At 49.3% G+C, this 13,982-nt stretch overlaps 1 protein-coding gene across 1 annotated transcript in view; it reads left to right on the forward strand.

The window, feature by feature from the left end:
* Window positions 1–13,982, forward strand: part of PPP1R14C (protein phosphatase 1 regulatory inhibitor subunit 14C) — a 103,213-nt gene that overhangs the window by 64,835 nt on the left and 24,396 nt on the right. The window contains exons 2-3 of the mRNA XM_062187764.1: window positions 7,622–7,705; window positions 10,524–10,556. Coding sequence (XP_062043748.1) covers window positions 7,622–7,705; window positions 10,524–10,556 — 117 coding nt within the window. The remainder of the gene's footprint in view (window positions 1–7,621; window positions 7,706–10,523; window positions 10,557–13,982) is intronic.

Below are 13,982 nucleotides of genomic sequence, written 5' to 3' on the forward strand. Positions count from 1 at the left end.
TGTGCACCCACCCACAGGAAACTGGACTTGAAAGCAGTACCAGGACTTGAACCCAGGCACTTTGATATGGGATGCAGGTGTCCCAAGCAGCATCCTTTTTTTTTTTTTTTTTTAAGAATATTGTTTTTATTTGAAAGTCAGACTTAGAGAGAATCTTCCATTTGCTGGTTCACTCCCCAGATGGCCACAACAGCCAGCGTTGGTCGGATCTGAAGCCAGGAGCCATGAGCTGCTTCCAGGTCTCCCACGAGGGTGCAGGGACTCAAGCACTTACATCATCTCCCATTGCTTTCCCAGGTGCATTAGCAGGGAGCTGGATTGGGAGTGGAGCAGCCAGGGCTCGAACCGGCCCCCATATGGGATAACTGTGTCACAGGCAGAAGCTTTACCGACTAAGCCACAGCGCCAGCCCCACCAAGCAGCGTCTTAACTACTGAGCCAAGCACCTGCCCTCAGTTCCTTTCTTAGGTTTTATTTGCTAGTCCCTCCCTCTCCCGGCAGGCTTCTAGAAAGGTGAACGGTGAGGTTTTTGGGCCTGTTGCCCGGATGCTTGGGCTCCCCCCGGCATCCCCTCCCCTGCTGGCTCGTGGTTCTCTGTCAGCTGCCAGTGTTCATAGGAGCTTAATCCCATGGTGCTTTTCCATCCCTACTTGAGAGGGAGACTGCTGAGAGCTGTTTGCCATGGTCGATTTCCGGGAGCCGTTAAGCTGTGTCTCACAGAGTTTGACAGCTGTGACCCATCCCCAGCTAAGTTGTAACCTCTGCATTCCTGCTCACGCCGGCAAGGGTGAGCGTTTGTAGGTTTAAAAGCTGACGTGGCACGTGACAGGGTCCACAGTGTAGATTTTCCAGCTGGTTAGAGGTGTACCCAGGTGTCTGTGTTGTGGACGCATGCACGTGAGTGGTACCCCCACCCCCACCCCCGCAGGGCAGCTCTGCTCCCTTGCCTAAGCCTGTGCTGAGCTCCTGGCCATGGCAGGTCTGGCTGCAGGTCCTGTGGCTCAGCACTGCAGCGTGTACCCGTGCAGTGGTGGCACGTGGAGCCCACCTCTGCTTATGAGTTGGGGGAGGAGGGCTGAGATTGGCTGAAAGCTGGTAGGTTTGTGAATTGTCTTCAAGGTCCTGGGCACCCTTTGTCATTGTGACCTTTCTCCAAACTCCTCCAGGCTTAGAATCCCGATCTTTTTCTAACCCGTTTCCTTCCCTCTCCTCCAACACCCAGTTCATCTCCAAATTCCATCTCCTTTTCCCTGATCGTCGCTGTTCTAGAATCTTCTTTCTTGCCATGTCTTGCATTAAGGCCTATTACCTTCCACCTGGATGCAGCAGCTCCACCTCCCCATGCCCATGGCCCTGCAGCTGAGCCCAGTCTTCCCCTGTACTGTCCTTCCTTGCTCTGCACCCCTCCGTGGCTTGGCTGTGGGACGAGGGGAAGCTGGCAGCCAATGGGCGGATGGAGTTTATTTGTCCTACACAATACCAGTATCTTAAGGAAATTTGACACTTTCATACTGTAAGTTTTTCCTGAAAATTCGGGAAAATCTAGCAACCCTGAGCACATGTTCCTAAAAGGTGACAAGTGGTGGGCGTGAGCGTACCCAGCAGCTCTTTCTCAGGCTGAGTTTTCTCTAGGTTGCCACACTCCCCACTCCTCCCCATAGCACCTCAACTTGCCCTGTGTCTGTTGCCTGTCTTGCTGCCAAAGGCCTTCATATTTGCAGCCCAGAACTGCGTCCCTTGCCGACCGTGGGCTTCTCCGCACCCTGTAACCAGAACACATCTTGCATTTTTGCTCCCTAGTGAGACTTTACCCCTTGTGAGTCCCGCCCTTCCCCCTCTAATCCTGCCTGAATTCTGGCCTCCTCTCCCCTCTGCGGAGCCACCCTGGCCACCCCAGGTGGAAGGGTTTTCTCTCCGAGTCCCTGGCACACTCTGGGTTTGTCTCTGCCTTTTGGAGCTGCTGTGTTGCTTATTGTAACTGCCAGGGTCTCTCGGTGCCTGAATCACCGTGCCTCGCACATCTTGGGCTCCCAGAAAACTGCGTGGAAATAGACGGTCTTGGGCCTTACTCTGTGGGTATCATGAGCAGGGTGAGCACTGTGTTAGCTGCCGACGTCCCCCGGCCACTCGGAAGACTGTGGCTTCACTTCTCGTCACCTGAGCCGCTGTGTGGGGACTCATCTTTATTTGTGTATTTGAAAATTTATGTATTTTAAAATGTTGAAAGGCAGAGAGACATGGAGAGAGAGAGAGAGAAAGAGAAAGTGAAAAAGAGAGAGAGAGAGAGAGGAAGGAGGGAAGGAAGGAACAGGCTGAGAAATCTCTCGTCTGCAAACTCATTCCTTAAATGCTGGCAATAGCCAGGGCTGGGCCAGGCTGAAGCCAGGAGCCAGGAGTGCAGTCTGGGTCTCCCCTGTGGGTGGCAGGGACCTGGCTCCTGGAGCCATTTCTGCTGCCACCCAGGGTCCTCACTAGCAGGAAGCTGGAATTGGAGTGGAGCCAGGACTCAGGCACTCTGATATGCAATGTGGGTGTCCCAAATGGTATTTTAACCACCGCACCTATCGCCACCCCCCACCATGGGAAAAACACCGTCAGACTCAGGTACACTGTGGTGGCTCTGGGCGTGTCCGCTCCCTTGTAAGAGACATGTAGAAGACAGAGCCAAGAGGATGCCAGCGATTCGGCATTGCCAGCGTTCACAACACCCTGGCCCCGTGTTCCTCACTTGCAGGCTGAGCCCGGGCTCTTCCTGTGTTTCTGATGTATCTGGGTGGGGAGAGGAGAGCTGGATGGATTGGTACACCGTGCCAGTGCCTAATGAGTGTCGTGATTGCTCCGTGAGCACGTGGCTTGCATCTGCTTTCCCATGCGGAAGACCAAGCCCAGGCCTTCCCAGCCACGTGCCCTTGGATGGTGGGAGTGACCTCGAGATGCAGGTGAAGCCCCTTGAGAGGGGAAGGGGCTTTGCCCCCCGACTTCCAGGCCAGAGGATGAGTGGACTCTCGGGCAGTGCTGTCTGATGAACTTCCCACAGAGATGCAATGTCCTGTACCTGTCCTGTCCAGTGCAGTGGCACTCACCACATGTAGCTACTGAGCGCTTGAAACGCTGCTCTTGTGAATGAGGACCTGGGTTCTTCTTTGTCCTGCTTCTGTCCTGAATTTGTGTTGAGATTCCAGGTGTGGCTACCACGTGGAACAATCCAGATCTGAGGGCTGGGGAGAATGGATCAAATGTAATACATGACAGAGAGCTGTGTGTAATCTTTTTTTTTTTTCTTTTAAAGATTTATTTATTTGAAAGGCAGAGTTACAGAGAGGCAGAGGCAGAGAGAGAGAGAAAGAGAGAGAGAGAGAGAAAGAGAGAGAGGTCTTCCATCTGATGGTTCACTCCCCAAATGACCGCAATGGCCAGAGTTGAGCTGATCCGAAGCCAGGAGCCAGGAGTTTCTTCCAGGTCTCCCACGCAGATGCAGGAGCCCAAGGACTTGGGCCATCTTCTACTGCTTTCCCAGGCTGTAGCAGAGAGCTGGACTGAAAGTGGAGCAGGCAGGACTTGAACCGGCGCCCATATGAGATGCTGGTACTGTAGGTGGCGGTTTTACCCACTACGCCACAGTGCCGGCCCCCGTGTGTAATCCTAGTGAGAGGATGCCTTGCTGGAAATGCCTCCTACATGGAGTGGGGCTCTATGGCTATGTAAGCCAGAGCCCCTGAGACTGTGTGTGGCTGGGGCATTGGAACTGTTTGCACGATGTTTGCAGGGAAACCCACGGCTGTGCGAGTTTGAGAATGGCGTCGTTTACTTATCGTTCTTTATTTCCTGTGAGGATAGCAGACATCAGCCTCCCCTTGGCCGTGACTTCTTGCACACATTTACTATATCCGGCTTCCCTTGTTTGATGTCGTAGCCCATCACAGAAACATGTTCTGTGTTTCCACACTGAACGCAAAGGACGGTCGGGTAGGAGTGGGGAATCACGGAGGGGAGGCTGTGCAGACCCCTCCACGGGTTGTTCCTTGTGCATTGATCTCGTTCGCTTGATTCTGCGTGAACAGAGTCAGCTGAAACTGGCGGTGGTGTTTTGGCCTTATATGGAAGTTACTGAAGCCGCCCCGTGCTGTGATGTAGCTGATTCAGTCTGCATTTCCCAGAGCATGTATGTACACCGAGCCCCTGGGAGGCCGGCCACCCCTTGGCTGGGGGAGGCCCTGTGGGTGATCTCCCTGGCCAGGGCCTCCCCCAACACGCTGTGGTCCTGCTGATGGCTTTCAATGCAGCTGTTTTGGGTCCCCATGGAGCCTTTCACTACGCAAAGTCTGGCAAACCCTTAAAGCCATGCTCCTTTCTTTGGAGCTACACTTGGCAGCCCTGCCTGCTGCTCGTTCGTGGCCCTAATGGCTCCCCTGCTCCCCCACTGATCGTGCTCAGAGAGGTGATTTCAAACATCTAGGAAATGAAGAGGTTGGGCACACAGAGCCCCCGGGCGAGAGGAGCAGGTGGTGCTGGCCAGGGAAGCCCGGGCCGAGAGAGCAAAGCCACCCCCCCTCCATTCCCCGTGGGTTTCCCAGGCATGGGACTGCCAGAGCACAGGGGTTCCGCCCCCTGCCCTGCCCTGAAGGGGGTTAAATGGCCTCTCATCGGCAGCAGCAGCTGCTCTGGGCCCGTCTAAGGGTCTGACCCGCTGCATGGAAGGTGGGGTAGAGGGATTCTGGTGAGCGAGGGCAAAGCCACAGCAACCCAGCAACATCCAATGAGAGTCTGGTGATGCTGGCCACTCCTGTGCTCATTGGCCCACACGGATCCAGTTCCCAGGGCAAGGCAGGAGGCCACAGCTGTTCTCATAGCCAGAACACATTCCCACCCCAAACAGCTCTGCCGATGCCGTGGCCAGCCAGGCCATCACCTTTGCATTTTATTCTCTTTGCTGTCCTTTTCAGCAAGAAGCCATTGTCCCTGGTTCTTAGCTCTTTAGAATTTTCTGATGGATTTTTTTTCCCTCTTGCCTCTTGTTAGTATTATAATTTTTTAGGCTGTTGGTTCTCATAAGACTAAAGGTGTTAGACTTGCCCCTCTACTTAATATTTAGTTTTCTTTCTGTTTTATAAGCCGTGTTATTAGAACAATGTTATAGAAATAGTAATCGGTGCTCAAGAAGTCTTAGCCACGTGCTAGGTGCTACTCTGAGAACTTGATATCAGTTAACTAGTTTAACCCACACACAAGCCCTATGAGGTAGTTGATATCTGCTATTCCATTTTAAAAATTTATTTATGTATTGAGAGGCAGAGGGACCGAGAGGGATACACACAGAGAGAAAGACAGACAGACGGCAAGAGCGCCTATCTGCTGGTTCACTCCCTAAATGCCTGCAATGGCTGGCATAGGCCAGAGCAGAAGATGAGGCTGGAAGCTCAACTTAGGCCCCCTCCCCACATGGGTAGCAGGAACCCAGGTACTTAAGCCATCACCCCTGTTAACAGAAGCAGGAGTTAAGGGCCCGAGCTGGAAATGTAGCCCAATTTTGAAAATCAGTTTTAATTAATTAATTATTTATTTATTGGGAAGGCATAGTGACAGAGGGAGAGACAGAAAAAGAGAGGGGGGGGAGGGAGGGAGGGAGGGAAAGAGAGACATCATTCATCTTCTGGTTCCCTCCCCCAATGGCTACAATAGCTAGGTCTGGGCCAGGCTGAAGCCAGGAACCAGGAACTCCATCTGGGCCTCCCATGTGGGTGGCAGGGGCCCAAATACTGGGGGCATCTTCCACTGCCTTTCCAGGCACACTGGCAGGAAGCTGGATCAGAAGTGGAGCACGCAGCACTCAACAACCTAGCATACAGGTGTCTTGGGCAGTGGCTTAACCCACTTGGCTACAATATTGGCCCCAGGTGGCTTACTCTCCAGGTGGAGCACCTGCCTCTACTATCTTGTTTTTATAGGTGAGGAAACTGGGGCCAGAGAGGTTAAGAAAACTGCCTAGAGTCACACAGCACATTGGTGGCAGAGCTGGCCTTGGCCCCAGGCTGCCCGGCTCTGGAGCCCGTAGTTTGTAGCAGAACAAAGATCACCCTGCAGCCGTACTCTCATTAGAATGCTTAAACTTCCCATTTTTAGATAATTTGTGTTTGTTAACAGGCAGACAGTCTTTAAGTCCAGATGTGGAAATGGTGTTGAAGAATAGCAAACCTCTCTTCTATTGGGCGGAACTTGGCGGATGACCTGAAGCCTTTACATTGCTGAAAACACTCAAGCAAAGGGTTAGAACAGAAATTCTGCCCAGGAGCAGGGATCGATCGCTAGGGGCTCCTGGGGAGTGGTTTCTGGAACCTTCCTGCCCCCTGGGGGTACCCTTTGGAGCTAGTCTTCCTGAGAGTAGTGGGTCATATCTCTGTTTCTCCAGTACACACACACACACACACACACAGTTGACTTCATAAATGCATTTTCCTGATAGGAAATAGAAAGTCAGTGTGGCCTGGGAAGTGAAGATGAGGCCGGTTACACCAAATGGCTCAGCCCAGGTGGCTGCCGGGCGTCCCCAGGCACAGCTCTCTCTTGTGCCCCTGCACACCCTGCAGCCATCCCTGTGGCTGAGAGCAGTTGGGTGACTCCCAATGGCAAGATGAAATGCGACATTCCCATGCTCTCTTAAATACTATTTTGACGTTCTTAAGATGCCATTCTGAGAGGTAGCGAGAAGCCTTCGCTAACAGAAGAGACGAGAGGTAACCAAATTCTCCCTTTGGTTGGAAGTTTGGATTTCATGTTGGTGAGGCATTTCACCAAATCCACCTGGCCTTTCGGGCTCTCTCACCTGCACTGAATGCCCTTGGTTGCAGGAGTATGGAACCCCACCCACACTGGCTGAGACAATGCAAGGGTTTGTCACTCATGGGGAGGTGGTGACATGGTGGCTTCATCCAGACCCTGTTTTCTCCTCCTCCGTGCTCTGCCCGGTGTGGAGTCAATGTCATCCTAACATAGCTTCTCCTCACAGTTGCATGGAGCCGCCAGCAATCCCCTAGCCTGAGCGCCCTTGGCGTGCTCCTGGGGAGGGAGGTGGAGGGGCAAGGGGAGGGGGCATGAATTTGTTGAAGGAGCCTCTCTTCTCAGAGCCCCCTTGGGGCTCACCTGGTGGGGGACCACATGCTGCCCCCTCTTGAGTCAGTGACTGGGGCTGGATGATGCTGGTGCCCACAGCCCTGGGGTGTGCGGACCCTGTGTACAGATTGGGGTAGTCACAAAGTGAAGGGTAGACCTTGGGTAGGAAACAGAGCTTTCTCTACTCTTTCTGTAATCTGCCAACCCCCTATTGATATTTACAGGTGCCATTTTCTGCTACGAAGTAGATAACTACCATTTTTGAAATACTCCTTTTTACTGCTTTGTTGTACGTTCCTCTCCCCATTCCCCCTCCCCTTCTCCCATCTGCCCTCCTTGCCCTTCTCTCCTGTGCCCCTTCCTCTCTTGCTCTCCCTCCTCTTCCTCCATCCTCCCCTGCCCCCTTCTTCCTGTCCTGCCCTCTTGATTGATCACATAGGTGTTCATTCAACTCAGCTAAGCTGGTTTGGTACAGTTTCCTCCTAAGTAAAATGCCTTCATTTTTGCCCCCCAGGAAGAAGAAATGCCAGATGTAGAAATTGACATTGACGATCTTCTTGATGCAGACAGTGAGGAAGAGAGAGCTTCAAAATTACAGGTAAGCAGCTTCCAGATTCTAGAAGCTTCTGATCATGGGTGCTTAAATGCCTTGACTCTCCAAGAGCTTGGCCCGAACCCATTCTGCAGCTGTGACAGTGTTGGTTCTGGCACTTGGGCCACCGCCATTTGCAGAGGGGAAACCAGTGTGGGGCTGTATTGGTCCGTTTTCAAGACTATAATGAAATGCCCGAGGGAGGATAGCCTTACAGAGAAAAGAGGTTGATTTAGCTCAGTGCTCTGGAAATTCAAGAGTAAGGCACTGGGCTGGCTTGGCTCTGGGGAGGACTCCATGGCAGAGGGCAGGAGCACCTGCAGGAGGGAGAGATCACAGCTTTAAACAGGAAGCTGCAGAGCTGGGCTTTTTGTTTTAAATTAGTCAATTTATTTGAGAGGCAGAGTTACAGAGAGAGGGAGACACAGGGAGAGAGAGAGGTCTTCCATCCACTATTTCACTCCCCAGATGGCTGCTACGGCCAGACCTGAGCTGATCCGAAGCCAGGACAGAGGAGCTTCTTCCGGGTCTCCCATGTGGGAGCAGGGGCCCAAGGACTTGACCCATCTTCTACTGATTTCCCAGGCCATAGCAGAGAGCTGGATTGGAAATGGAGCAGCTGGGACTCAAACCGGCAACCAAATGGGATGCCAGGGCCAGAGGCCTAACCTACTGGCCACAGTGCCGGCCCAGAGGCAAAGCTTTTACAAACCTTCTGAGAGCAGTGCCCCTTTGTGGCCTAAGGACCTCCCACTAGGCCCCATCTCATAAAGGTCCCACCTGCCAGCATCGCCACCCCGAGGACGAAGCTTTCAATGCGCAGATCCTTGGCAGACAGGCTGGGACCACATACAAACCATTGCAGGTGCTTCTCACGGCCATGCACTACTCTCTGATGGCAAAGCAGCTCTTGCTGCCATCAGCTCTCCAAGCATCTCCTGGCTCTGACAGTCTCCTGCCTCATTGTCTTGGGCGAGCAGTGGTGCCCCACAGTTGTCTGGGAAGGAGAGGGCCCAAGCTAGCACTGGGGTCTCCATGCCCAGGGTCCTGGTCTCACAGGTGTGGATTGGATTTCTAGATAAGATTCTGTGATAAAACATGTCCTCATACACCGTTCTCATCTGCCAGCACCCTGGTACAGCAATAGAGGCTGTGAATGCTTAATGTCTCCGTAGCAGACAGCAATAAGATACTTCCCTCCCACAGGTGGACGTATCTATCACTTAAAACTCTGCATTTGGGAGTTTCTTAAAGCAATTAACCTTTGATTGTCATCATTCTTCATGTTCACCAATAATTACTGTTAATGGCTGGCTGGGTAGGACCAGTGGCAAAGGGTCACCAAGCACTCAAAGGACACTGTTTAATGATTAATGTTTTTAATGTGTTAATAATTACTGGTGTCCCCTGAGTGGTGACCAGCCTCAATTGTAATATTTATTTCATATTGTTGATTTAGATGGGAGACAATAGCAGTCTAGTCCTAAAAGCTAAAAAAATTTTAAAAAGTAAAGCAGGTACCAATTCTATAGAAAATGTGCTAATATTGCACTATTTTTTTTTTCTTAAAATGGAGACCTTGAAAGGGGCTTTGTACTCAGATCACTCCCTTGGTTCCCAGTTGAGAGCGCTGGGGCCTGTGAAGGATGTGTCCCAAGCTGGCCTGTGGCTAAATCATGGTCGAACCCCTTGCAGTCTGTGACCAGTACGATTGTCACCATCTCACCAGCCTATCTCAGCTCTCAGTACGTCCAGCCCAGTATTTTTTTTTTAAACCCTTTTATTTTAAGTAATACAAACTTCATGCTTTTCTTTCTTTTTTTTTGGACAGGCAGAGTGGACAGTGAGAGAGAGAGACAGAGAGAAAGGTCTTCCTTTTGCCGTTGGTTCACCCTCCAGTGGCTGCTGCGGCCTGCGCACAGCACTGATCCGAAGGCAGGAGCCAGGTGCTTCTCCTGGTCTCCCATGCGGGTGCAGGGCCCAAGCACTTGGGCCATCCTCCACTGCACTCCTGGGCCACAGCAGAGAGCTGGCCTGGAAGAGGGGCAACCGGGACAGAATCCAGTGCCCCGACTGGGACTAGAACCCAGTGTGCCGGCGCCGCTAGGCGGAGGATTAACCTATTGAGCCACGACGCTGGCCTCATCCCAGTATTAACCAAGGAAGGAAAAGAGTGTGTGTGCTTGTGTGTGTGTGCATGTGCGTGTGCGTGTGTGTGTTTGTGTACAGAGGCAGAAAGTCACTGAGCAGGTGACTGGTGTGAAACCGTTTGGATCCCTGTGGGTTGCATGGACGGGGCGGGCTGGAGACCCCAGTTCCTGCTGGAGCTGTGCTGGGGTTGTGACCACTGAGTCAGTCCATGGCTCTCTGCAGTCCACAGCCTGGCAGAGAACTTCATGTAAGTAAGCTCTGTTCCTCTGCGGGGTGAGCGTGTCCTCGTCCAGGGTTCTAGCTGGTCTTCAGCCCTATGGGAGCATAAAAAGGAAATAGTCTCTGATTTAAAAAACCCTCGCTCTAGTGTGTGTGTGTGTGTGTGTGTGTGTAGAGACAGAGAGAGAGGGAGTGCGAGGGAGCATGAGGGTGTGTATGAATGTGCCTGTGTGGCGCTCTGGAGAACAAAGCATTCCCGCATACTGAGGGCATTTTTATGTCTTCGGGTGACCGGCTGGTGCTGACATAAAGTGTGATTCCAGAAGGTCAATAAAAATTCATGATTTACTGCTGGAAAAGGAATACCACGAAGATGAATGGTTTTCAATTTTATTTGGAAATTGAAACTGAATTTTAAAACATTTAAACTGACTTTCTGTGTGTTTAATTCTAGGAAGCTCTTGTAGACTGCTACAAGCCAACGGAGGTAAACAAATCACTTTTCCTTAATGCTGTGTTTGCATTGATTTTTATTAAATCAATTTGTCTGCTCTTAAAGCTAAACCACGATAAACGGGTTTGATGACGTGTCTGCTCGTCAGCCGTCACTATTCAAGAGTGCACGCGTGTGAATAGATGGGCTTCTTTATGTCTAACCTGAAACATGCCCAGTTCAGGCAGACTTAAAACTAATGGTGTGTGCTGCTTGTGTCAGATGAAGTCCAAACTCCCAAGGAAAATATGAAAGTGTGGGAAATAATTTTAATTAGAATTTTATAGATTTAGAACTGGAGAAAAAATAAGTGGTCTCCAAAAAGCTTGAGGAAAATGCGTATCATGAAAAAACTATTTCAGATATTTTTGAACTGAAATTAACTTATTGTCTAACTATATGTTTCTATGAACTATTTGAAGTATTCTCATGTATTCTATTCATCTTTAAGTTTTTTCTTTTTTTTTTAGCAAAAAAACATAAAGCCAATTCTGTCTCTCAAAAGAATTACTTTTATTGGAAGAAACAATGTTGTACATTGGTTACTTATTAAGTAAAACAAAACAAAACAAATCCCCGGATAGGGCCAGTGCTGTGGCATAGTGAGTAAGCTGCCACCTGCAATGTTGGCATCCCGTATGGGTGCCGGTTCACATCCTGGCTGCTCCACTTCCAATCCAGCTCTCTGCTATGGCCTGAGAAAGCATGAGAAGATGGCCCAAGTCCTTGGGCCCCTGCACCCACATGGGAGACCTGGAAGAAGCCCCTGGCTTCTGGCTTCTAATTGGCGCAGCTCCGGACATTGCAGCCATCTGGGGAGTGAACCAGTGGATGGAAGACCCCTCTCTCTCTCTCTGTCTCTCTCGCTCTCCCTGCCTCTGCCTCTCTGTAATTCTGTTTTTCAAAATAAATAAATATATTTTTTTAAAAAAGCAGCAACATCCTTGGATATTAACCTGATTAGACCAAAGCAATTAATGTAGACTTCAATGGCCAAAAGCAAAAAAAGTGGAGAGTTTAAGGTTTTGATCAGCTATGCAAATATTAGCGAAAGAACTGCCTTACGTTTGTTCCTGTGACAAATCAGAGAAATTAAAAGACCCATCAGATGTTTTGGAATCTATTTGGTACATCAAAGCAATGGTGGTAAAAGACTTTGGAGTTTTGAAGTGGTAAATTATAATGGGAGAAGAAAGCGTGCTTTTATGAATGTGAAAGATTTCAATCACTAGGAAGTTTTATGATCATTTGCTTTGAGGTTAGTTATCTGTTTGCAATCTATTTTTATAGCCTCCTGTTGGATTGCATCTTGCAACCATAGAGATTTTTCAATTTTAATTTTAGTTATTGAAATTTACTTTACATTGATGTAACACAGTAATACTTTTGAAAAGCAAAAAACAAGTATGGTAAGGGTTATAAAAACAAACTAGTGCCCTTCCCCACCCCTCAGCTCCGCCCTAGGGATTTTATATATTGTATTTGTATATGATAATATTTATGTATTTTTATACAACAACACTTCTGGCTTTTTCCCTGATATTTTCTCTTGTATTCTTAAATATGCATTTACTACATTTTTTTTCATTTAATGAGTTAAGGTAAATATGTTAGCTCTTTCAATCTCCCCATAATTCCTTTCTGTCCAACCCCTTAGTAAAAATATTTGACAATATTTTGTCAGCTCAATGGCCAAGGTTTATAATATTACGATGCAAACAAATAATTTTCACTGCTGAGCCAGTAATGAAATATGGCTATGGCTCCTTTCTCTCATAGCCCTTTGTTTTTCCTGGAGTTGATAACCACATTGTCTTTGAATTTGACTGGTATATGTTGCTGTTTTTTGTTTTACCCTCTAATGTCTTTGTCAAGCATGTAATGTATTTTCTGTATACTCAAACACATTATTGCCATTCCAACCCCTATATTTTCCTACTGGACCCTTATAGAGGGTACTTTAAAAGTTCATGGAAAATGGAATTGAAAGATAAATTTATTTGACACAAATAATTTGAAATTCATATGTAGGTGTTTTCATAATATATATTTTTCCATTAACTTTAAAAATTTTATTTATTTTTATTTACTTAAAAGGCAGAGAGAGAGAGAGAGAGAGAGAGAAGTGTCTTCCATCTGCAGAGTACAAAGAGGCAGAGATAGAGAGAGAGGTCTTCCATCTGCTGGTTCACTCCCCAACTGACTGCAACAGCTGGAGCTGCGCTGATCCAAAGCCAGGAGCCAGGAGCTTCTTCCAGGTCTCCCATGCGTGTGCAGGGTCCCAAGGACTTGGGCCATCTTCTACAGCTTTCCCAGGCCATAGCAGAGAGCTGGATCAGAAGTAGAGCAGCCAGGACTCGAACTGGCGTCCATATGAGACGCTGGCACTGCAAGCGGTGGCTTTACCTGCCACACCACAGTGCTGGCCCCTCTCTACTGGTTTTTGAATTGTGTACCCTTATGTGAAATATGAAGCGAGAGTGAGCAATGTGGAGTCCTAGGATGGACTGACCAGGTTGAAGCCGGATTTGCAGGGTATGGAGTTCGTGGGTGCGGACTCCTAAAGACGGCGGTGTGGTTGTCTCTCTGTGTCTGTGGGGGATGGGCTCCAACCACCAGTGCTCGAGTCCCTTATATAAACCAGCATAGTATCCAACGTAACCTGCATACTTCCTGTTCACTTTAAGTCATCTCCAGATTGCTTTAATACCTAACACAATGTGAATGCTATGTAAATAATCACTTTTGCTATGTTGTTTAGCAAATAACAGTGAGAGAAAAAAAGTCTATCTGAGTAGGATAGACACAGGCATCCTATACCTAACCATGTAGCACTGAATGACACCCAAATGAGCATTGCTGGAGAGGGACTGAGAAGGTGTGACATGGCCACAGAAGCCATGGCAGGGTGGGCTCCATCATTCATGTGGACTCAGCAGTGTGTGGTGAATTCAAGTTTTGCTGCTTGGATTTTTCTTTCTGAATATCTTGATCTGTGGTTGGCTGACCCTGTAGACGCAGAAGAAGGGGACACCGAGGGCCCGCCCTCTGTGGCTTTTTCCTGGGGAAGTTCATGTTTCTAGTGTTTGTCTATGCTCCTGCCTGACATTGGTCTGACCTCAGCAGAGGGGAAGAGTCTGCAAACCTCACCCTTAAGCTCTTGGGAACAAAACTTCTGTATTTATGGGTGTTGGGGAACTAATATATAAGTTAAAAACAATTAGATATTTGGAGAGTGATTTTCAGTTGTTATGATGGGTTAGTCAAGAGTAGTCAGAATGGGGTGGGGGTTTGGTGCTGTGGTTAAGACACCACCTGGGGCACCTGCATCCCCAGTCAGAGTGCCTGGCTCAAGTCCTGGCTCTCCTTCCAATTCCAGCTCCCTGCTCATGTGCGCCCTGGGAGGCAGCCAGTGCTGGC

This window comes from Lepus europaeus, chromosome 3 (genome assembly GCF_033115175.1).
Source record: "Lepus europaeus isolate LE1 chromosome 3, mLepTim1.pri, whole genome shotgun sequence".
Lineage (NCBI taxonomy): Eukaryota > Metazoa > Chordata > Mammalia > Lagomorpha > Leporidae > Lepus > Lepus europaeus.